The 25,018-nt window shown below is 40.3% G+C and overlaps 1 protein-coding gene, 1 long non-coding RNA gene and 1 other non-coding gene across 4 annotated transcripts in view; 2 read left to right on the forward strand and 1 right to left on the reverse strand.

The window, feature by feature from the left end:
- TANGO6 (transport and golgi organization 6 homolog) overlaps window positions 1–25,018 on the forward strand; it is a 152,489-nt gene that overhangs the window by 106,084 nt on the left and 21,387 nt on the right. For both annotated transcript variants that reach the window (XM_014555757.2, XM_032486612.1), the window contains 2 exons: window positions 10,133–10,284; window positions 18,197–18,310. In XM_014555757.2, the coding sequence (XP_014411243.1) occupies window positions 10,133–10,284; window positions 18,197–18,310 (266 nt within the window). The remainder of the gene's footprint in view (window positions 1–10,132; window positions 10,285–18,196; window positions 18,311–25,018) is intronic.
- Window positions 1,807–14,409, reverse strand: LOC116665790. The gene is made up of 3 exons (XR_004322476.1): window positions 14,335–14,409; window positions 3,035–3,041; window positions 1,807–1,817 (listed from the first exon to the last, which is right to left on the reverse strand). It is a non-coding gene; the product is annotated as an uncharacterized LOC116665790 (long non-coding RNA).
- LOC116666191 lies at window positions 4,997–5,154 on the forward strand. The gene has a single exon (XR_004323032.1). It is a non-coding gene; the product is annotated as a U1 spliceosomal RNA (small nuclear RNA).

A 25,018-nucleotide genomic window follows, 5' to 3' on the forward strand; every position in this document is an offset into this window, starting at 1 on the left:
ATATCTACACAAAAACCTGCACACAGATGTTTATAGCAGTATTTTCTTCATAATTGCCAAAACTTGGAAGCAGCCAAGATTTTGTCCTTCAGTAAGTGAATGGATAGATTGTGGTATATTCAGACAGTGGAATATTTTTCAGCATATAAAACAAATGAGCTGTCAAGCCATGAAAAGACATAGAGAAACTGTAAACATACATTACTAAGTGAAAGAAGCCAATCTGAAAAGGCTACATAGTGTATGAGTCCAAGTATGTGACATTCTGGAAAAGAGACAACTGTAGAGACAGTAAGAAGAGCAGCAGTTGCCAGGGGTTAGTGGAGAGGGAGGGGTGAACAGGCAGAGCACAGGGGACTTTCAGGGCAATGAAATGATTCCGTTTGATACTGTAATTCTTGTCATTATACGTCTGTCTACCCATGGAACCTGCAACCCCGGAGTGAACCATAATGTAAACTTGGCCTTTTGGTGATAATGATGTTAGTGTAGGTTCATTAGTTGAAGTAAATGTACTGCTCTGGTGCAGGATGTTTCTAGGTGAATCTGGAGGGCAGGAGGGAGTAGAAGAGGAGGAGCAGGAGTTATGTGGGAACTCTCTTGTGCTTTCTGCCCAATTTGCAGTGAACCTAAAACTGCTCTAGAAAATAAAGTCTATTTAAAAAAAAAAAAAAAAGCATTATCAGTTTCCCATTGTTCAAATCCTTAACCTCATGCCCTCCATGACTTGACCCTGACTATTTCTGATCATACTCACATTGCAGTACACCCTTTGTTACAGTCACCTGGTATAGCTGCTGTTTTCTGCATATACCATCTATTTTACTGTCTCTCTCCTCCCCCACCTCTGCTGACATACTTCCATCATCCTGGAGCATTCTTCCTCTTGTACCTATGAAAATCCTTACCATCCTTCAAGATTTGGTTTAAATGCCACCTCCTCCATTGAAGTCTTTCCCCAGAAGAGTAAATGTCTCTCGCCCTATTGCTCTCATGACACTTGGTACCTCTAACTTCCTAGAAGGACAAAATTTCCTTCATTGCTCAATCCCTAGTGCCCCACAGAGTCGCTTGTGCATAGTAGTGCAAATTAAATGTTTTCATTGAATTGGCTAGATGGAAGGAAACTTCTCAAACTGAAGTCTGGAGATTAAATTCCTATATAATTCAGGGGCCTGTGAATTCTTTAAGATAATTTTTTAAGTATTGTGTTTTCATTTTAATGATAATTCTGAATCACCTGGATCCACATTATCATCAAGTTGCCCTGCACAGTTTCAGTGCCCATATTTGAGTTTCAGAAACATTGGACTAAAACATTACTCAGGATATATGTAAACTTCTGATTACAGTGAAGTGCTTGCTGTAAGTGATCATTCAATCTTTGGAAAATATAATTGGTTTTACCCAGTAGCACCTTAACCAGCAAGGTAGGATATTTCTTAGTTACTTCCTGTTGGTAGACAGAAGAGAGTAATTAAGAATGGTTTTATCTATGTTTACTTCTATGTCCCCCACCCCCCTGCCCAAAAAGGTGAGGTGGGGGGTTGGAGAGAGAGGGAGAGAGGGAAGGATGGAGGGAGAGAGGGAAGAAAGAAGGAATAGAAGGCCCCCTGGACATTAATAATGGAGTTTTGAAAAGATGGTGAAAAGATTTGGCCAAGGGTGGAATTTTCCTTCTCCTGAATTCAGTTTTTCTCAGTTTTACTTTATGACCTGTTTCAGTTAACTAGGAGAGTAGTTGAGCCCTTGAAAGCAGCAGGTCCCCTGACTCCAGAAGTTTATTGTGTCAATTCAGATTTGATAGTGCTCTTCCACTATGTAAGTGTCTCTTGTTGGAAGTCATCTCAGGGCCTTTATGAGGGAGGATGGGATCTGATATGCATAAATGAATTTATTAATCTAGACTTCAAAGTACCATTGCTAAACTTGATAAAAATATCTTCTAAATCCTAATTTGTTAAAGAAATCTTTTTGTAGCTACGATAATTGATAGAAACAAGTTATAGGCAGGTTAAATTTTTTTCAGCTCTCTTTTCACTATGCACTTGACTTTTCACCTGCCAAAGCAACTCTTTTTTTTAAATCAAGTTTGTTCAAACAAATCTAGATCCTTCATTTACTTCCTTGAACACACAGCTGTTTGCTTCTCAATACGGTTGATTATTGCTGACTTCCTGAAAAGAATATGGAGATGCAACTAGCCAGGTGTTGTCATTATCATTGTACAAAGTAAAAGCCTTAGAGCTGAACTTGGGTAAATCCCAGTGACTGGAATCAACTTGAGTACGTTTCTAAAATTAGTCTTGGGTTTACTGTGTTCATTTCCCTGAAGCTGTTTTGAAATGCCCGAGGAAAAGACGGTGGTCTCACCAACTTCAGTTCCATGGGTATCTTTTTTTTTAGAGGGAGACAGAACTCTGATTTTGTGAACATTTACCCCAGAGAGAATAAAACAACATAGAAGAGACTGAGGGACCCCAAACTGCTGAGTTAAAGTGTGTCCACCAACCACAGAAATGGTGGTGGGGGTAGGGGGCTACTCGGTTAGTTCTGGTTAGGAACAATTACCTTTTGGTACACCCCAGGCTTGTGACTGGGAAATTCTTACCCAATGCACACAGGTGCTTCACAAAGGCCACCAAAACTTTGGTGTCCTTAGCAAACACAGGGATAATGTCTTCACTTGTGCACAGGGGTAAAACTGTGTAGCGCCCACAGCTGCCAGTCTGGGGGCAGCTGCTATCCAGAAAGCTGGAGACTTTGGCTTAGAAAGGACAACCATGGGTATCTTTTAATCTAAATATTGTAGTCTGTGGTAAATACTTTCTCAAAATGGAGTGAGGAAGTTCAGAAATCAATACTATTTTTTGTAAAAAGCCCTATAACATTCATACATTTAAGGAGACAATGGGGTGGTAATAAATATTTGCCCTTGTCAGGGGGCAAGTGTGTGCCATCTTTCTGACAAAAAGGTGAATTAGGATCTTGGCATCTTGCAGTTCAAATAAGTTTCAACTGAAGCAATACAAACATCTCACCTGAATAAAGAAGAGCACAAAAAGTCAAAAGCCTATATATATATATGTGTGTGTATATATATGTGTATATACATATATATATATATGTATATATATCTCAAAACCCGGTTTTATTGCTTAATCAGAAACTAAGGAATAATAGAGGATGTCCCAGAGCCTGAGGTTTTAGTTCATAATGAAATGGGTTAGTCAGTAGTTGTGAAATACACTCATTATATAACCCCCTCACATGAACTCCTACTGTAAATAGTTACTCACCTTTCTTTTTTTAATAAGTTGGCAGATATATAAAGGTGACTCTGCTCTTTGGGAAAGGTGTGTGTGTGTGTGCATATATATGTATGTAAAGGTATGTACATAACCTGATATTATTAGTCATGCTGTATACTAGGCGATTGTCCCAATTAAAATTGTAATTAGAAGAAAGAAGATTATTGAGTTTAATTTTTTCCTTTATATGTTATAAAATTGACTTTTGAATCCTTTAAAAACATATACTGCCTCAAGTTCCTTTGTTTTGGCAAATCTAACTTTTCTGGCCTTATACTGATAGACATAGAACTAACATTGAAGTACGCTACAATGTTAAATTTTTCTGTATCATATTATATCAGTTAGAATGATTTTTGGCTGCAGGTAACAGAAATCCCCGACTCAACTGGCTTAGACAATAAGAAATGAGTCACTGTACGTAACAAAAAGCCCTGGATTGGTTAATTCTCTATGACATCATTCAAGACCCAAAATCTGATGAGGTATATTTCAAACAGTAGCGCGCATGCCTAGCATGCATGGGGTCCTGGGTTCAATCCCTAGTACCTCCCCTCAGAATAAATAAATAAGTAAATAAACCCAATTACCTCCTCCCACCAAAAAAAAAGAAAAGACCCCAAATCTTTTCATCTTTCTACTCTGCCAACCTCTGCTTTCCTGGCTTCATCCTCTGGTCCCTCTTGGTTTCAGGCTGGCTGCAGCAACTCTGAGGTGTCATATCCTTAATCATAGCCAGAAGCAAACTGTTTTTTTAAGGTCTTTCAGCAGATATTCCTTCACATCTCATTGTCCAGACTGGGTCACATGTCCATACTTAAAGCAATTAAGGCAAGGGGATATGTCCACCATGATTCATTTAGACCAGTAGAGACTTTAGCCTAAATCACATGGGTGATGGTCAGGCAGAGGGGGAAGGTGGATAGAGTGCAGTTTGCAAGGAAGAATGGGAGAATGCCAGTGAAATGTACACAAAAAAATTGACATTTAAGGATCCCTAAAGCTCAAATTAAGAACCCTTTACATAGGAGCTTTAAATTCTATGGCTGTGTCAAATTGTAGGCCTGGAAGTTGTATTCTCTGGTCTTATGCATTCATTTTGTTCTGCACAGAAACCTGGTCAGGGCTGACTCCCAACCTGGAGACTAGGATCCAATATAGTCTTAAGAAACCAGCCACACAGCATGATAGGAACTAGGGAGAGGGAGAATAGTCAGAGGCTAGCAGAGCCTCCAGGAAATGGGAGCAGAGCTGTAAATCGCCAAAAAAGACGAGGTTTGAGCAAGGGTGTGATGAATCTAGGCTGTGTAAGTGAGGTCTAGGGGAGATCAGGTCACAGAGAATGTGATGGCAGGGCACTTTGAGAAATGCAGAGTAGATGCAGTGAGTGTTCCAGCTCTTCCAGTCCAATACCTGGAAAACAAGGTAGCAAGTGGGTCCAGAGTCAGCTGACTGGGTCCAGGGCTCTTGAGATGCTGAGTCTCCACTGACTGCTCTTGGTTCTTAAGTACACTTAGGAATGGGATTGATGGAACATGCAGTTAAATGGATGCTCATTTGGAAAGTAGTAATGAAGCTCAGGCAGAGCAGAAATTTATATAAATAGAACATTAAATTTTGCTTTTGTTAATGTAGTGGTATGCTCTTGACTTTTATGGTGTGTTGGTATAAGAAACAGCCATATGATTCTTACCTGGCAGGGGAGATACCATGATCACGAAGGTGGTTTTTCCAGGGCAAGGCTCATCCATTGCACTCCGGATGTGCTGACCCCTGTGATTTCCCCAAATGTGGGAAACTCAGCCACATAATTTGTGGTAGTGGCAGGGGGAAGAAACAGCCATATGATTTCTACACTGAATATAAAACTTCTGTTGTCCATTCTGCTCTTTGCTTTTTCCCCAGGTCTTCTCATGACTTGTTCCTTTATATCTTCTCCTCTGAGAGCTTTTCCCTGAGCCCTCACCCCGGACTCTCAGCTGCCTCCCTCTTCTTTATTTTTCTTCATACGTCTTATTGCTGCTGGAACGTTTATTTACCATTTGTTGTCTTTCTCCTCCACTAGAATTAAGCTTCATGAAGATGAGAACTTTGCTTTTTCGTTCATGCTATATTACCTTCAGTACTGAGAACGTACTTGGAATATTGTAGGCACTCAATTAAGATTTGCTGGATGAATGAATGAGATACCTCTTGATATTTTCCTAAAGTTTTTTTCTCCTAATGAATTGATATTCCTTCTTTTATTGAATAATGAGAACTGTGTTTTCTGTTTCTTTTTTTGCCTTAGCTACTAGAATTGCTAAACTAAATTTTGGGTTGATTTGCGATAACCATTCTTAACTTGGGATATCTCCAGTCACTCACTATAGAACTTTTAAAAAATACTTACTTCAGTTTCAATATTATTTATTGTAAGTTGCCTCAAATCCTATAAGGAAGTAAATGAAGATTAAATAATAATAAATGAACTGACTGATTGACTGAAGGGTAACAGGAAGAAGCCAAAAAAGAACACCAAGCTTTTGAGTCTGGATGAATAAGAATACTGGAGCTGTTGTTAATAGAAATTGGAACCAGATCAAAACATTACTCATAAAAGTATCTTTCTTTGTCACCATTTTGGGCACATCTCACTCCATTGTGGTTGCTTGGTCAGTTTTTTCCCTCTTCCCCCAAAGATTTTGAATGTCATGAGGGGAGGGACTGTGTCTTTCTTGTTTATACCTAGCACATAGTACCTTTCTTTACTACTTATTTTTAACTTTAAATCCCTACATTAATAAATATTAACTAGTTTGTTATCTGCACTTACCTTTTCAACCTGCAATTTCCCCTCTTTATGGATTTCCAGACTTCTTTCATCACTCAGTGACTTCCTTCCCAACAAGCTCCTTCGTTACTTAACCACAGCAGCCTCCCACTCCAGGGCTCATGAATGTGTGTCTTTTCTTCCTTTCCCAGTCTCCTGAATGTCATTTCCCTGATGACTAAACCAAAGGTGACTCATCAACCCATAGACTTCCAACTGGAAGGGGCAAGAGAGATTACCTTGTCTAATTGATTCATCTCCAGTTGGTCCAGAGAGGTGAAGCGAATTGCCCCAAGTTACATTGCTAGTTGGCAGCAGGGCCAAAATTAGAACACAGAGTTCTTAACTCTGGATCCACATCTCACACTGCAGAATGAGCAAGCCCTTTCCTAACTCCAGAAAGGGACAGTACTATAACAAAAGTAGAAAAATGTTTTCCTCTCAGTTGGAAATATAACTGCATTATATCATAGGAGTCAAGTGTCAGACTACCTAAGTTTGATCTTGATTACATTTACTCTTTGGCCGTTATTTAACCTTTCTATTTTACCATGTCCTTTTCCTCTTTTATCTACGCACTTATATATTTAACATACATATTTAAATTTGTAAGTGTGGTTTGTTAATATTGAGAGAATTTATGTGTGTGCATTTTTACATACATAAATGGAATGATACAAATTTCTTTGACTTAACAGTGTCTTAAGGAAACCTTTCTATATTATAGCATATAATTCTATCTTGTTCCTTTTAATGACCGTGTAGTATTCCATAATATGCATGGTTATTTAGCCACCTCCACATTAATTAATATTTTTTTCTCCTCATTTTTCACTATTACAGTTCTGTAGAGAAGCCTTTGTGCAGATATCCTTGTGTATCTATGCGACTGCCTTCACTAGGCCTGATATTCAGAAATGCAAATACTACGTCTAGGAGTAGGCACAGTTAAAATCCTCTCTTTTCTATTCTGAAAACAGGCTGTGGCTAAGTCATTATTGATTCAATTTCTGTAACATGTTTATGTTAACTGGGCGGAGGGTGAGTCTTGTGACTGCACGTAGTATATTAGGAACTGGGAGCATTTTCGAGAAATTACTCCTCATCTTTTTCTAATATTGTAAGGAGAGTACATTGTGTTCCTGACTTTGAGGGAAAACAAAAAATAAACTTTCTCCTCTTCCCCCTTCCAAGTGACTGAGATTAGTGAAATTATGCTAAGCAACCTCTGCTTGACTGTGACGGCATTAACCAAATAGTACTGTAATTGTTGGTACTTATCTGTTTATACCCACTTTCTGAACTTTGGGCTTCTTAAGGGTAAAGATTATATTTTATCAATTTTTGTATCCCTAGAATGTTAGCATGATAACAACGCATAATTACGTTTTGTTGAATAAATGAATGAATTCAATTCAACATTGGCATTTGTTGAGTACCTAGTGTGTGCAAAGATTATTAAGAACTTACGGGAACAGAGATGAAGCAATCAAAGTTATACCCTCGAGGAATTTATAGTCTGAAAGGAGAAATAAACATAGGCTGAAAACATCTAGGAGTCAAGGCATTAGTGACAAATGTGATTTAAGTACAGAGCACTGTGTGACGTCCAAGGAGGACTAATCAGGGCTGACTGAGGATATTAAGAAAGGTTTCACAAAGGAATTGGCATTTGAGCTGGGCCGGATAGGATAGGTTGGTGATTTTTCTATGTAGGTTATCATGTTGGTGACTTTAAACATGTGCTTCAGAAACCAGTTTGTCGCTATTTAGATGTCATATAACTTTAGGGTCACAAAGAGGCTGGAAGTGGAGTGTTATACTTGGGTTCTGGAACTTGGGCCTCAGAGCCAAGATCAAGCCAAAACAGCTTTAGTTCTTGGCTCACCTGTGGAGGAAGAAGTTGTTTCTATTAAAAAAAATAATAATAATAAAGAAGAATCAGTTCTGAACGCCTTAGCATGCTATTTCTCCTTTCTTTAAAAATAAGACAAAACTCCTTTTGACCAGCTACTACTCCATTTCTTTGATCTGCTTTGCAGAAAAACTCCTTAAGTGCTCTGTCTCCAATTCTTTCTCTCTCATTCTATCTTAAATCCACTTCTATCATGCACTCACCCCTACCAGTCCATAAATACTGTTCTTGTTGAGATCAACAGTGATCTCATTGTTACTCAAGGTCAACAGTGACCTCATAATGTTACTCAATCTAATGATCAATTTTTAGTCTTCTTTTACCTGACTTATTAGCAGCATTTGATGCAGTTGACCATTTTTTCCTCTCTGATACACTGTCTTCCTTTAACTTCTAGGACACCATGCTAATTTTCCTCTTGCCTGGAATGGTTATTTCTTTTCAGTCTCCTTTGCTGGTTCTTCCCTTCCCAAGTCCTTCCCAGACTTAATGTTGAAAGGTACAGGCTCAGCTCGTGGCCTCTTCTCTTCCCTGCCTAAACTCACTCCCTTGGTTATACGTCTAGTTTCAAGGTTTTAAATATAACCTACATTCCATTGATTCCAAAATGTATATCATCAGCCCAGAATTCTCTTCTGACCTCTATATATCATCCACTACTTACTCAACATATTAAAACTGAATTCTTTTCCTTCCTCCTACCCCAAACCTGCTTCACTTAGAGACTTTCCCACCTCAACTGATAGTAACTTCATCCTTCTAGGCACAAAAGCAAAAATCCTGGAAGTCATTACCTGAGTCATCAGGAAATCATGGTGGCACAATCTTCGAAATCCATGAAGAAACTTTTTCTCACCACCTCTACTGTTCAAGTTACTATCCTCTCTCAAGCAGCTTACTGCAATAGCTTCCTAATGTGTACCCTTGCTCCACCCCAGACACATACACACACACACACACACTACAGTGTTTTCTCAGCACCGCAGCCAGAGTGATCTTTTTGCACTCCTGTCCTCAAAATCTCACAAAGACTACTCATTTTACTCAGAAAAACATCAAGTCCTTATAGTGGCCTACGAGGCCTTACAGGATCTGCACCACCCCACACCCTCTAGCCTCATCTTGGGCTTTCTCCATGTTCCTCCACAGGTGTGCTCCTCCACAGGGGCCTTACACTGGCTGTTCCCCCTTCCTGCTGTGCTGCTCCCCCCGGTGTCCACATGGGTGAAGCCTCACCTTCAAGCCTTTGATTACATATCTCAACCATTGCAATGAAGGTTACCCTGACCATCTTTTTAAAAACTAAAGTCTGCCACTGTCCCCATTACTCCTGTTTTTTTTTTTTTTAACCCTGCTTTCCTCCTCCAGTCCCTGCAGCATTTATTACCTTCTGACGTACTATATAATTTATACTTTAATGGAAACTCTGAAGAGGGGAAGACTCTTTGTTTCTTCGGTTTACTGGTATATCCCAAGTATCGGGAACATCATATAGTACGTCTCTCAGTGAATATCTGCCAAATGAGTGAAGAATCATAGATCTCTCTTTGACAAGGACCCAAAATGCTTTGATTGCCTCTCACTCATTTTGCCTGAGTAGATAGGATAATTGTGTAGGGAAAGTACTGGGCTCATGACTGGGGTCTAGCCTAGGACCATACTTGCTATTTGTGTGACTGGTAGCTAGTGACAGTTGTATTGAGTCTGTGAAAGTTTATTAAGCTATATATTTATGACATACACATTTTTCTTGTATATATGTATATATATATGTAAAAAATGTTGTTTCCTGTAATCTGACTCTCTGACAGTAACTGTTATTAACATTATGAGGTATATCTTCTTCAAATATTTTATTTCCACATGTAGATTTTTAGATTAAAATTGGGATTCTACTTGCTTTTTCACAAAATGATTCATCATGAATATTTTCCCTAACATTAAATATTCTTCTACAGCATGATTTTTAATGGTTATGCAAGAACTTTGAAAAGTATGAAACACCATACAGTGTACCGTGGTGATATGTTATTTCTCCTTTAAAAAGTTGAAAATTTGTTTTAAAAGATTTTGATTTCTTCCCTTTTTCTATAGGGGACATGGTCTCAAAGTACCGAGAGCCTTTGATCCACACCTTCCTGAGGGGAGCAAGAGATCCAGATAGTGCTCACCGGGCCAGCAGCTTATCCAACCTTGGAGAACTGTGCCAGAGGCTGGACTTCCTGCTGGGCTCTGTGGTTCATGAGGTACTGCATGTTGATTCCTTTCTCTAAAGCTTGTTTTCACTTGAACCTATGATGTAGCTTGGCACTGGGAGTCAGGAGACCTGTGTTCTCTTTCTGGATCCAGTAAGTCATTTAACCTCCCTCAGCCTCACTGGTCTCATATGTACATTGAAAGTTTTATTATTAAGAATTTCTTAATTGTAAGTAAGTGTCAGGAAGTCATCTTAACCTACTTTAAGCCATAAAAGATTTATTGTAAAGATTCCAAGGAGACTTACAGAATTGAAGAAACTTTGAGAAAGGGCAGATAGAACTTTGCTCTAGGTCTCTGGGCTGTCCGTGAGTCTCCTCTCTGTTCATAGAAATCTCAGGCAAACACGTACTCTGCTTGACCATCTTTGGTTGAAGATGCTCTGTGTTCAGTGGGATGGGGTCTTATCAGAGAAGAGTAATTAATTTTCATGTTTTGTTCACCGCTTTATACCTGGTGCCTGGTACATAATAGGTAAAGGATAAATGAGCAGCTAGAATAATAGCCATCAAGATGTCAGCACTGGACACTCCTCCTGGTTTTATTTTAAGATTTAGTGAAAGGTACCACTTGCTCTTGTCCCCTATGAATGTCTTCCTCTAGCCTCTTAAATTTTATCTTTGCCATTGTGTATTAAGGCATGTCTTGAGCACCTACTATGTACTAGACACTCTGCTATTTAGAGATGATAATGACAAAAAAAAGCTAGTTAACATGTGGCCAGGAATCTTTCTATTGCCAATGGGCTTCACCATCTTAAATCTTTTATGAAAGAAGATGGCTTATAAATTATAAATATGTAAATAAGATACAGATTATATTATATTACCTTTTTATTTATGAGAGACTAGATTTCTCATATAGAGCATATAACTTTACAAGAACAGCAACTTAAAAAACTTGTAATACTGGCTTCTTTTACAGTATTTAGTATCCTAGGTCTGACCATGTTGAACATCAAACCGTAAGAAGTACCTGCTGAGAAGGAATTTTTTTCCATGTCTGCTGATTGTGTCGTATCAATAAGCAGTGAAACACACTTATGGATGTATATATACGTTTGAATTTATGGTATTTCCTGACTCCTAAGCTCCCTATGCCTTATTTAATTGATAATAAATGCTACTCTTGTCATTAAATTCCAGTTTGGGATTTTTAGGAAAGGTATCCATCAGTCATTTCCTCTCTCTTAACTTTAACTTGAGAAATATACCCTACACCCAGCTTTTTGTATCTTATAAAAAATAACATAGAAATAATGATTATTACCAACCTAAAACTTTAAGTGCTCTAATATACATGAATCACCGGGCACTTGATCATTACTTGTTTTGGATGGCACTTAGCAAATCTCTTATTTTTTTAATATATTAACTTGTAACACTTAAGAGAAGGCCTTTGCAGGTCTATTTGGTTATATCAGCTGAAGATTTCAGTCTTTTATAACTTCTCTGTGTCAAATTTTGAAATGGTCCCCACATTTTTTTCTGTTTACTTGGTCTCTTCACATGACTCAACCCAAACTGAGCCATAAACCATGAACTGAAACAAACTCTTAGACCATGATCTGAACCAAACCCAAATACTATTATTCTTAATAACAGCTTTATTGAGATAGAATTCATATACTATACAGTTTACCACTTGAAGAGTATAATTTATTGGTTTTAAGTGTATTCATGGAGTTGTATAAGCATTACAAAAATTTTTTTAAAAATTTTAAAGCCATGAACTGAATAAAAATTTCCCCCACATTGCCAAGTGAATCAGCTTAGATTTGATAGTATCGCATACATTTTCTAACACCAGTGAACTCACATTGTGCCTGAATATCATGATCTTCTGAACCCAGAAACCGAGACCATGTTTCTTTTTGAGTTCCTAGATTCTTCTTTCCTTTCTCTCTCTTAAGGATACTGAAGCATGCTGGTGGCATATGATTTCCTACTGAAAATGTTGGCGAAATTTCTTGGTTTGGTTAATTAGGAAGATGGTTAGTTAGAAAGAGGTTAGTCGGTAGCAGATCTGAGACAAGAGACAGACAGAGGCCACATCACAAAGGGTCTTGTTAGCTTTACAACTTCCTGGCTCACAGCAAGAACTGAGCCTCACTGATTAAGCCCTCAGAAACGAAGCAGAAATAGGTAGTAGACTGTTTGCTCCCCATGGGTGCTAACGCAAAGAGAGAGTCCTTCCTTTTGTTTCAAATCAATGCAAGGGGCTGCCACTGTGGGGGCATCTGCCTGGCAAATCCCTTGTCCAGTGACCCTGCCCCACTTCTAGAGACCTGGACACTCTGCAACATCAATCCCAGGAGTGTTCATGGTCATTAATAAATTGTGAGCACAACCAGTCTTTATTCACCTTTGCATATCGCCTAGCGCCTATCACGGTGTTTAGCATATAGTAGGTACTTAGCATTTGTTGATTAATGTTGAAGGAAGAGGAGGATAAGGCTTACTTGGGAAGACCAGTCCCTACATGTTTTAGAAGTAGTAATGCTAGCAAGCACTTAATACTCTTCTGAGTGCCTTACATATCTCAGCTGATCTAATCCTCACCGAGGAAACTGAAGCACAGAGAAGTTAAACAAGTTGCCAAGGTCATTCAGATGGGTAGTGGCAGAGCTGGGGTTTGAATGCAGGCAGGTGGTTCCTGAATCCATGCTCTTAAACCACTCCTCTATATTGTCTCTCAATAAATGATTGCAGTTCGTTTATAAGACTGCTTTTCTGCTCTTGAAAAAGAGGAGAGTTACCATGTGAGAAAAGCTACTGACAGGAAGGGTCATGTAGCCAGCCCTGCCTTAATAGCACTTGCTTTTGGCAGTGAAACTTCAGAAGGCAATATATTCCCTCTGATTTGAAAAACCAGGTGTTTCCGTCCCACATAACTTCTGTCTCTTCTTTTTAGATGTTCCTTCTAATGTAGCATCCCACGCCTGCCATGTCATCAGTGCCAAACCAGCTGCCTTGGGTGGAGTGCAAGTCAGAACATGACTGGACACCTGACAGACAGTCTTAGTATTTTAGCCATTGAGTCCTCCTGTAGTCAGACCACTCTTGTCCATTCACATCAAAAAAGTGGCAGATTTGGCCTGGCTCTTAAGTAGTTCTTCATTCGTTTATCACTCAGCAGATATTTTTTGAGCACTTACTCTTTGCCAGTTATGAGACTCCAGCCAAGACATATGCTTGGTGGTAGGGATCTAGCTCTGAACCTAACAAAGTTCCTGTCCTCATGGAGCTGGCATTCTAGAGAGGAGAGTTAGGTAACAAACAAGCAAGCTAGTAAACAAGTACATACTGTGTCAGTTGGAGTAAATGCTAAGGAGCTAAGTCTAGTAAGGTGAGGGGCCCGGAGGGAGTTTGTTGTCGTATGTGACCTTGGATGAGCAGGAAACACTTCACTGATGAGTGACTTGAGCAAAGACCTGAAGGGAGCAGGAGCTGATCCAGGCAGATGCATGGCGAGAGAGCATTCTAGGCAGAAGGAGCAGCAAGTACAGAGCAGCTGTACACACCTGGGACAGGTGTGTGCTTGACATGCTAGTGAGCAGTAAGGCCAGTATGGCTTGAGTGAAGAGGGCAAGGGAAGGAGTCATTGTGGTTGGCGTCCAGGAGGAAGTGGCAGTCCAAGTGGGGCCTTGGAAGGACTTTGGCTTTTACTGTGAGTAAGATAGGAAGTCAAAGTAGAAGAATGAAAATGACCTAATTTATTTTAAAAGATCATTGTGTCTTCCTCTCTGAAAGTTCTCTCAGTGACCCATGAAAGCTCTAGAAATCTCTTATAGTCTCAGAAATACTTAGCCCCAGCAGCTGGTGGAGAAGGAACTTTAACTCTGGGGAAACTTGTCTTTGGCTGCAAACTGAAGGAATTCTCCTTTGTGGGCATTCGTCACGTGCCAGGTATGTTTGAGAACACAGATGAGGACCCAATCTCTTCCCCCAAGGAAATCTCAGTAGAATGTAAACAGAGGAATAAATAGACAGTGGACTAGAGTGATGTCATAGAACAAGCCCAGGGTCCTGAGGGATCACAGAGTTGGGACCCTCCGTTAGACTTGTCATGGCAGCAAGGAAGTCACACTGATGTTGTTAGCCAGGCTGAGAAAGAGGGGAAGCGTAACCTGTTTTGATATAAAATTGAGCAAACCTGCCACCATGATCTTCTAACATGATCTGGTCTGGGGGTCCAGCTGTGGCTCTTGGGCATCTGAAGACAGCTGTCCTGCCTGGTGGGTGGTCTGCATTCAGGCACTGTCTGTGCTGCGACCGTGATTGCTGGTAGCGAAGGAACGAAAAGGATAGGACCAGCACTTCCACAGTCTCTGCACTGGGAATTCAGCTTTTTTTTTTTTCTGTTTCTTTTTTTTTCTCCAAACAAGATTTAACCTGTTTGGAGAGCATTATTATTTTTCCCAGTTTCTCCTTGTTCTTATTATGAACTGTGTTGCTTGAAACCAAATCTTGATAGACTCTTTCATCTTTATCACTCTATGCAAAGTAAATACGAATTAAGCGAACTGCAGTGAGAGGCTCATCCTCACTGCAGCAAATAAGACATGTCCCAGGTGACAAGTGCAGGAGCAATCCACTTGTGATGTGATGCTCAGAATTCCATGAACCCAGGCTTTGAGGTTTGATGCAGAGCTACCACCTCTGGTCCCACTGAATGATCTGAACTGATGACTAGATTTGCCACAATCAGTGTAGTTTCCTCAGTGACACAGCTCATACAGTTGAGGGTCAATAGACCCCTGAGGCTTGGGTAGATGTCCTGGGAAACCTCAAGGAAGCAGACATAGCCACCACGGTTCTCTTTGATGGCAGGTTAAGTGAGCAAGCTGAGCACATGGGGATTAGAGGCCCCCCTGCCTTTGCTGTTAAGGTTTCTTAGTTTACAAACAGGAGGACAGATGGTCTGGTTTCAGACAGGTTAGCAGACTGACCAAATTTTAACAAAGAAAGCTTTAGGGAAAGGGATGAAGACACAGTTGGAAAGTTGAAATCAGGCTTTCTTGATACCTCAACTCTGGTACCTCTTCTGGAATTTTCCAAAGTCAGTTTTTGGTAATCCTGTCATTTGTTTTATCTTTATAGAGTTGTGATTATGCTTGATGTGTGCCAGCTGTTTGTGGAGTGATGTTTTTCCATATTTCTGTTGGCTATCATGTGCTAAATTGTTTAAACTGACCTTTGTGTTCCCAAAGCAGCCATCACCTTTCTCTCTGTATGGCTTTCAGAAGTGGATACAATTTGCGTAATTTAGCCAATTAAAAAAAAGCCTTCCATAGTTTGGTTTATTAGAATAGGTATGTTGACCTTTAGGGCAGGTGACATGAAGATCACATGGAATGAATTTCTGCCCTTTTGGGAGGATTTAGAAACAGGAGAGAAATATTACACCAGTTCATAAATTAATAAAGACATTACATCACCTATCTATCTACTAGCTGAGGCTTTTAGGGGGTGGAAGGCAGTGTTGAGTCTGTCGTCCTTGGGGTTGGAGGTGAGAGAGACTAGCCGTGGGTGTGACGTTGTTCAGACTGGACAGATGGAAGAGAGTGGCCATGCATTCTCCCTGCTTCTGGTGTTTGATGAGGGATCTATCCTGATGGCTTGCAGAAGAGCAACATTACAAGTTGGTTACGGTAGCTTGACCTGAGCAGAAGAGGGCCATTCTTATCTCTAGGGGATATATATATTAAAGACTATATTAAAATGTTGATGCTTTAAGAACATTCTGTACAACTGACCATTGTACATTTCACAGGATTTGGTCCTTGTGACAGAGATGTTGAGGAAGGTCCACAAACATTCTTCTGTTCACAGGCCTCTTCCTGGTTGTCCCGGATGGCTGATTGCTGATGGGCCCCTGGTACAATCTGGTGTGTAAGTCACTAACAGCAGGAGGCCATTCCGGCTCATCTCAGCAAGGCTTGTAACAACCAGCTCCTCTTGGTTGTACCTCAGAAACTGACCCTGCAGGGGAAGCCCTTTTCCAGCCGGGATGCTTCTGCCTATCCTGATTGTGGAATAACGCCTGACAGTCAGAGCTGGCCTTACACTGAGCACTGAGGCAGAATCTCGACCCGCTCAGCATAATGAGGCAGAACAGAGGTGGCAAAGCTGGACATCAAGAGGGTTCTAGACCAGGAAGCTTTGTCTGCCAGATGTGGAAACAGGGGCCCAAAACTCAAACTTGAGGGAAGCAGGCAAAAGCCTTGGGAGAGTCTGTGCATTACATGGCCCTGAACTGGCTTTCATACTTTAGTTATCAGACTGAATAAGCTAAACTTTTATGTGTCAAGAAGAACTCGGACCTAGCTCTAACTTGTTTCTCTGATTTCAGCTCTTACCTTGTAAATACTAAGCCTGCAAGTGGAGGTACCTATTATGTTTTTGCCTGTTTGGAGGTCACCCAAGGAACTCCTCCTTGGCATGAATTGCTTCTACCATTAATGCCAGAGGCATGGAAGCCACTCTTGGCCTTGGGTGAGGGTCCCAAGTCAAAAGCAAAAGCATCTTGCTGGGTCTTATTGAAAAAAAGCCCCCAAATAGTTTTCTTGAATTTCCTTTCACATGTAAGCTTCGAGTTTGTCTAATGGGTGTACAATTTGATTAAATGCCAGTGCATCACAGTTGCAATTATATTTAAGAACAAGCTACTTCTTCTAATCCCTGTGCCATCACTGATTAATTAGACCCTTTGAACTATGCCCAACTGTTTGAAAGCTGTGAAAAATACAACCTACATAGTTAAAATTTCTGCACAGGCCTATTTCCTCATTTGTGCCTGTATTCTTTTTTTAAACCTTTTTAAAAAACCATTCTTTAAACATAATATGTATTTATACGTGTTTCCAAGCACACAATCTGGCTATTTTCTTATCATAGTTAGAAATCCCTCCACAGTTGGCCAGGATATATACTCACACAGCACATCACATAACAAAGTATGTGAGAGACCAATTGAATAATTTAGACTTACCTTCACATTTTTTATGTCATTGTGACGTTTTGAAATTTTTGTTTCTTCCTTTTCAGTCTTGCACCAACACCTCAGAAATGCTTTTTTGCTGTTGTTTTCAGTTGTATCTCTTTAGTGAGGTTTTAGAGTATTTTTGTGCCTACCAGGAGCAGGGTGGGGGCAGGGTAGCTGGTACAGGGTATAGAAGATGTCTCATTTTATGACATATAATTATTAGCTATATACCTGGCACCATGTTTTGCAAGTAGTTGCCAGTCTTTTCTGTTATAGAGCTAACTTTTAAAGTAAATGAGCACTAAGAGGCCCATTCCACAAATGAAGAAGCCCGGGCAGAGAGTCTCAGAAATTGGCCCCTGATGACTCACATGGGATGGACACTAGATTTGTGGGACTGGGCCGTCGGGACATGCTAGAAGAAGATCAGTTTGTTTAAGTATTTCCTTATCCCTGGGCTGAAACTTTCATCAGTTGGCACACTGATACTCATGCGAGGCCTTGATCTCTGAAGCCTGCTGAGCTAAATCTCCGTGGTCCCTAGAAGCCACTGGGTTTTAGACCAACTTTTCTTCCTTCGATCTGATGTCCCCAAAGTGGGGCAGGTAACAGCTCTTCCCACTCTTGAGGAAATAGTCCCCTTTGACCATACCCTTATTATATACATGTATTCCTTCCCACTTCCTATCTCCCTCCTGAATTCCAAAGCAGATTTTGCTCTTTTCCAGAAAACCAGACTAAATCAAGATCTCTACCACTAGATCTCCCTCTCCTTATGGAGAATGAGGAAGCGATCCACCCCTAAGCCTAGATAATTTGTGATGAAACCAGATAGTAGAAAGTGTAACACAGTTGAAAGGCTTCAGGTAATTGTGCAATCCTGATTTTTATTGACTTCTATCCTTGCCCTCCTAGGTAACAGCTTGCCTGATTGTTGTGGCTAAAACAGACCATGAAGTTCAAGTGCGCCGAGCTGCCATCCATGTGATTGTGCTGCTGCTTCGGGGACTCAGCCAGAAAGCTACTGAGGTAAGTCAGTCTCTTACCATTTGGAACTTCCCTACCTCTTTGTTTTTTATCTGTTTATCAGTTTTCCTTTCACTAGGGCAGGCCTTGAACCTTTTTCCTGGATGAACTCACGCAGATGAATCAGCTGGCAGGGATTTTATAGCAGGAAAATTGTATTGTTTGCGTCTTCAATAAGAGTTTCTGTTTCCTCTGTAACGTATTAGGCAAACTGCACAGTAAACCGCTGCAGAAAAACCAGAGCACACTTTTATAGATTGAGATTCTGGGTCCCAGCATTCCCCTCAGGGGTACAGGGTCCAAGGTGAGCTGGCTGGACCACACGGACCCTGCCTGAGCTTTAGTGACTTGTCTTCCTGGCTCAATTGTTCATATGGAATCACTAAAGGACCTCATTTCAAATGTTTCCTTTCTAGCGGAGTTCAATCCATGAGAGTTTAGTTGCTGCATAAATTGAACTTTTATTCTTCCTCCAAGTGGGTTTGGCTGGATTTCTCCAGAGTGTGCAGCCAGTCCAGGAAGAGAGTATATATATCCATATGTGTGCTAAGAACAAGTGACCTCTAAATTAATTTTCTTCTTGATTTTAATGGAAATTCATTCCCAGTTGACTTTATAGAGAGAGTATGCATTATTAATTCACCTCCCGGCATCCACAGTGCCCGTCTGTGGCTGGCATATCGGTATTTAACTAAGTGTCAGTGAAGCCATTAGCAGAGTACGTGTTTTGTGAGACACACAGCTCTGTTCATGCTGGAATTTTGCCATATCAAGTTCCTGACACTATTTTTGTACAAGCATGGATATATTAGTTACCCCCTCGTTACTGTCTAGGACCTTGATAGGAGGAGGGTACGTGCAGATCGTAACTTGATAATTCAGAAGATTAAATTGCTTTAGGGTACACACTGCTCTTGTTGAAAATCTGCTGCACAAAATGGAGTTAAGAAAGAGTCAGTGTTTTTTTTAAACCCACTGTCAAGATCTGCAAGACTCTTGATAAATATACCATTGTTATGTAAGTTAACAATAGGGGAAACTGGGTGAGGAATATACAGGAATTCTCTGTACTGTCTCTGCAACTTTTCTGTAAATCTACAGTTATTTCAAAATAGAAGTTTATTTTAAAATACAAGTTACAATGCTATTAAAATAAATCTGAAAAACTCTGTAAGCACACACACCCCTACTCAGTGAGAGTATGTGTGTATGTGTGTGTGTGCGTCTGTAGGAGAGCAAAATGTCTGGTTAGTAAAATGAGAGAATAAACAGAAAGAAACTCTATCCAGATTTCTCACATCTGTGTGTAGCAATGAAAGCAACATTAAGCAGTGAGGCAAGCTCTCACCAGTAGTAAAATAATTTGTGGCCATGGAAGATTTTGTCACTTTCAAAAAGCCACGTGAAAGAAAAACCTGTCTCCTGTTCGCCAAACCATTTCTAGTCTACGCTCACTGAAATTTATAAATTGTGCTTATTTACTGAATAAAGAAAAGGAAATGGCATGGGATGAGTGTATGAGTCCTCTTCCTGGTGCAGCCTTGAGACCAGGTGTGTTAAATCTTGTAATCGTAGGTGTGATTATAATCAGGGGCACTTTAATGAGAAGCGGAGATAACCACAAAGCTTTCAATCTGAGATTTTCTCTACTGCTCTGTTTTGCCCCCAGGAACAGCTGAAATGAAAATGCCACTTTGTTGATGAAGTTTTGTTTTGTTTTTTTTGCCTTCTAATCACTATCTCTCAAGCTGTAGAGTGCCAGAAGATAATCCTAGGTTTCAGTGAATTCTCTGTTGCTCGTAGATGTGCTGGACAAGGACCTCTGTGATTCTGGCAGCTTGAAAAAGAAGCAGAGAGTCGAGTAACAGATAGAGGTTCAGGAAATCAGGAGATAGGTTGGGATCACCACCTGCATGCAACTCACGAGGTAGCTTTTACCTCTTTCCCACTTACAAGTAGCCAGACTATCCACACTGGAGGGAAATACAGCATTCACTTTCTTACTGAAAAACTTACCTTCTTTGCTTAATGTTGTTTTGGCCTTATGATCATATCTGTTAATTCACTCATTCCTAAGCCTGAAGCCGGAAAAGATCTACCTTCCCCTTGCTGTAAATGGAATTTACTAGGAATACCCAGGAGAGGAGGTATGTTTAGACCCATACTTTCTTTTGGCCTCAGAGTTGAGAACAGTCTTCTTCATCATGGAGATGAGCTAACTGACAGCATGAGAAAATTGTCCCTCACTATCCAGCTCTTCCCAAGTTCAATCTTTGCAAGGCTACTTGTTTATTCTAAGAATTGTAAGTTTAGAACCTCTGTATTCATAAATTTATTCCAAAGACAATAATGAATCATTGGGACAGTAATGGTTGAGCAACAGCCTACCAGACTGGCCTCCTTCAGACAGCAGTTATGAACTCTGGTCATAGTACAGCAAGTAGCTACTGAGGACATTAAGAGTGGTCAGAGGCAGGCAGATTCTTATGGGGTGTCCATGTTTAGAGGAGAGGTGTTGTACAGAGTAAGTTCCCATTTTCTTGGCTGATTTTAGCCCAGGGGCGAGTTATATTTGACGAGGCATGCAGTGCATTAGGGGTACTGGTGGAGAAATCACAGTCTTTCTGGGCTGGGGAACCAGATTAAATCTGGGGAAACCACAGCTGCAGGAGAGAGAGGTGAGACCCTGGAGGGGAAAGATCCAGAGAAAGGATTCCCAAATTTTGTCTTCCTGCATCTCTGGCTGACCCCGAAACCAAGCAAGATAATTGCCTGATATTTAAAAAAAAAAAAAAAGCACTAATTGAAGAGCAGAATCCCGTCTCCATAATTTAACATTCATAATGTCCAGGACACAATCCAAAACTACTCAGTATATAAAACACTAGGAAAGTGAAACGTATTCTCAGTAGAAAAGAAAATCACCTGAGACCAACCCCAAGATAATCCTCATGTTAGAACTATCGGGCAAGGATTTTAACGCAGCTATTATCATGGCCCTCAGTGAAGTAAAAGAAAAAATATGTCTGCAGTTAAATAGAAAGATAGGAAATCTCAGCAAAGAAATAGAAGTGATTTTTTAAAAGAGCCATGTTGAAGTTTTAGAACTAAAACTACAATATCTGAGCTTTTTTTAAAATCACTGAATGGAATTAAAAGCAGGATGGAGATGACCAAGGAAAGAATAAGTGAATTTGCAGATAGAGCAATAGAAATTATCTAATGTAAAGGATGTAATGTAATGAGAAGATTTTTAAATGAATGATTTGGTGTGAACAGAGGCTGTTAGAATCCTTACTTTGTGTTTCCCTTAGGAGCAATGACTCAGTATCCATTAATTCAGTCTTCATGCACCTTTGTAGAACATAACCACCGCAGATAACGAGACTCATTTGTCTATACAATAGAAAAAAAAGTTGTTGGTCTTAAGAAAAAGAATGAGTGATTTGGGGTTGACCATAGTTCTAAATTTGTCTAGGTAACTACTGTTGTAGTTCTCTGCAGTTTACTGAAAGCTGACTTCTTAGGACTGTGAAGTACTTGGCAACTTCACGCATGGATTTGTAGTGGCTAAGTATGGTGACATATTAATATTGAAACTTTCTCCCTTGCTTTTTAATTTTAAAGGGTAATTGCCAGTGCATAGATTTTCTTCCTTCTAATCCCTAATTTTAAATGGTGAAAGAATAATGTATTCTCTACTCTGTCTAGTGGGAGATAATTAGTAGGCTCTAGAATTCATTCCTTCAAGATGACAACCCAGCCTTGATACCAGGTCGTATCTTCAAAAATAAGCAAAACCTAGAAGCATCTTCAGGGGGAAGAGTTTGGAATTAATTATTAATTGATGGCTGAGTCAGGTTCTGAGCCAAATCCAAATCTACCCAGGAATGGTTTTTAATTCCTTCTCTGAGTCCAGTGTTGGACTCTGATGACAGAAGCCTGTTCTAATAACATTAGGAATAATGGTTTCACTAACTTTTGTGAGTTGGACTTCTTTGTAAGAGAGAAGGCATACTGTGGCTGAAAAAAAAAAAAAAAAGAAAGAAATGGTTTGTGGATGATGTGATGCTTTTTCAAAGACAGCAGTTACACATGGTTCGTCCAAAAGATGTAACGCATGTCACCTAGGTTCACCTTGTGCCTGTCTGTCTAGACCGAGAACTGGGACCCGAGGAGGACTGATGATCTCTGACACAGCAAGTTATAAGTAAATGGGCAGACTGAATGGAAACTTTCCTTCCTTTTATTGGTTTTGTCTTATCCCCAAAGTTATTTTGACAGCATTTGTTGTGTTTTTTGTGTGCGTGCTATGGGTGTAGTTAAATGGGCGCAGTTTCTTTCCCAGAGCAATTTTCACAGACACTACTCCTTTTAAGAGATCAAAGGCTCCATGTGAGGAGCAAATGAAAAGAACATTTACATAAAAACGACTGGGATCCAGGTAATAATAATTTGCTCCTCTGTAAACTTTGAGCAAGGTCTTGGGAGAGCCCTTTCAGGACTGAAATTAAAAAGCATTGCTCCTTCCCGGGAACACAAAGCTATGGCCAGTTGACCGTGGTTGGTCATCTGCTGCTGGCCCGGGCTTGGGTGTTTACAAATTGATATTAATAAAAGACATTTAATAAGAATTCAGCATTTTTGGACATTGTTTATGATGCCACAGAGACAGAGGCACAGACGGATTTTAAAACATATTAAAGGGGAGGATATAGCTCAAGTGGTAGAACGCATGCTTAGCATGCATGGGGTCCTGGGTTCAATCTCCAGTAACTCCTCTAAGAATAAATGATAAATAAATTACTTCTCTCCCATCCCCCACTAAAATTTTAAAAATAATACAATAATAAATAAATACTTTTTAAAAATAAAAAATAAAACATGTTTTAAGTCTCTTCCCCCACAGATACTTCTCTCTGACTCAGTCTTAGACACCCTACTTACTGTTGCTCCATTTCAATCTCAGAAGAAAAAAGTCCTCTTAAGGCTGTGTGTTAGCTTCCTAGGGCTGCTGTAATAAAGTTCCACAAACTGAGTGGCTTAAAACAACAAAAGTTGACTATCTTATAGTTCTGGAGGCTAGAAGTCCAAAGTTAAGGTGGGCCGTGCTCCCTGAGACCGTAAAGAACTCCTTCCTTGCCTCCCCGTGGCCTCCAGTGATTTCCCGGCAATCCTTAGCGTGACTGGCTGGCAGCTGCGTAACTCCAGTCTCTGCCTTTGTGGTCACATGCATTCTCCCCATGTGTCTCTGTCTTTATGTGGCTTTCTTCTTATATAAGGGCACCGGTCATATTGGGTTGGGTGGACCCCCAACTCCAGTATGACATTATCTTAACTAGTTACATCACAACAACTCTATTTCCAAATAAGGTCACATTCTGAGGTCCTGGGGGTTAGGACCTCAATATATCTTTTTGAGGAGGAACGGGGGACACAGTTCAACCCATAACGGGCCCTTAGGATTCCTGTCCTTTCTGTTTTGTGCCTATGCTTCTCCATTTGTTCTCTATTGCTGAATCTTGAGAAGAGCCTGTTCTGTATAGGGTGTCTCTGTCTCCTGTCTCTGTCATTCTCCTTTCCTTTTTTTTTTTCCTTCTAAGTGTCTATACCACATCCTATACTCGCAGGAAGACAAGAGGGGCAATGTTTCTGACATGCTTACCTTGAAAGAAATCGATTCTCACACTCGAATAGAGAAAATAATGAGGGAACATAGAACTAATTTTTTGGACTATTGGACTTGGTGCAAGTTCTGGTCTGGGTGCGAATCTCTTAACCTCTCTGAACCTCATTTTCACATCAGTCCTACCTGTCTGTCAGAGATGTGGCAGGAATTAGATGGGATAACATATGAAACCGCAAACTATAAAGGGCTATAAGTATAAAAGACAGCAGTGATGATGACTGCTAGTCATCACTGGTGGCGGTGGTGGTACTGTTATTGCTGTTGTCACTACCACCACCATCACCTCTACTGCTGTCTGAGCCACAGATTTGCTGGGGTTTTTAATGATTTTTTTAAACCCACCAAAGATAATTTTATATTCAATATTGATGAATAGGCAGTTTCTTTCATGGCTGGAACTTTTAGAACCTTACAGTTTATCATGCCAGGCCCTCACCATCGGTCATCTCAGGTCTTAGAAGACAGGCTTCATAACATGGGACATAGCCTTCCGACTCCGCAAGCATCTCATGACTGCCCATGCCACCTTGTTCTTCCTCATGATGGATACCAGCTCTACTGGGAAGATGTATAAGAACCTAGATGCGTTGTAGTCCGAACCAAAAGGTTCTGAACCTGATTTGAGCTCCACCACTGTTGCTTCCCCTTTTCTTTCCCACCACTAGGAAGCAGTGGATGTAGCACCCCTGGTAGTAATGCTGTCTGCTCTCGGAAAGCAGGCACTGAGCTAGTGCATTACTGTATTGTCACAGCTGATTCCTCAGGAACTCTGAGAGTTAGGTATTGTTATTCCCATTTTACAGGTGACTAAAGGAAGCCTCTCCGAGGTTAAGCAAACCACTCAAGATCATGCTGCTGGTAAATGGCAGAGCTGGTTTAAAGTCAGGCTGTGTATCTCTAAAGCCTATGCTCCACCTGGCTCTACTGTTCCCTCACTTAAACTGCTTAGTTTTTTAAAAGAAGGAGCAGATGAAGATTATTTTTAAGAATCACACCAATAATAGGTGAAAATACACGGTAAG

The sequence above is a fragment of the Camelus ferus genome, chromosome 9, assembly GCF_009834535.1.
Source record: "Camelus ferus isolate YT-003-E chromosome 9, BCGSAC_Cfer_1.0, whole genome shotgun sequence".
Classification (NCBI taxonomy): domain Eukaryota; kingdom Metazoa; phylum Chordata; class Mammalia; order Artiodactyla; family Camelidae; genus Camelus; species Camelus ferus.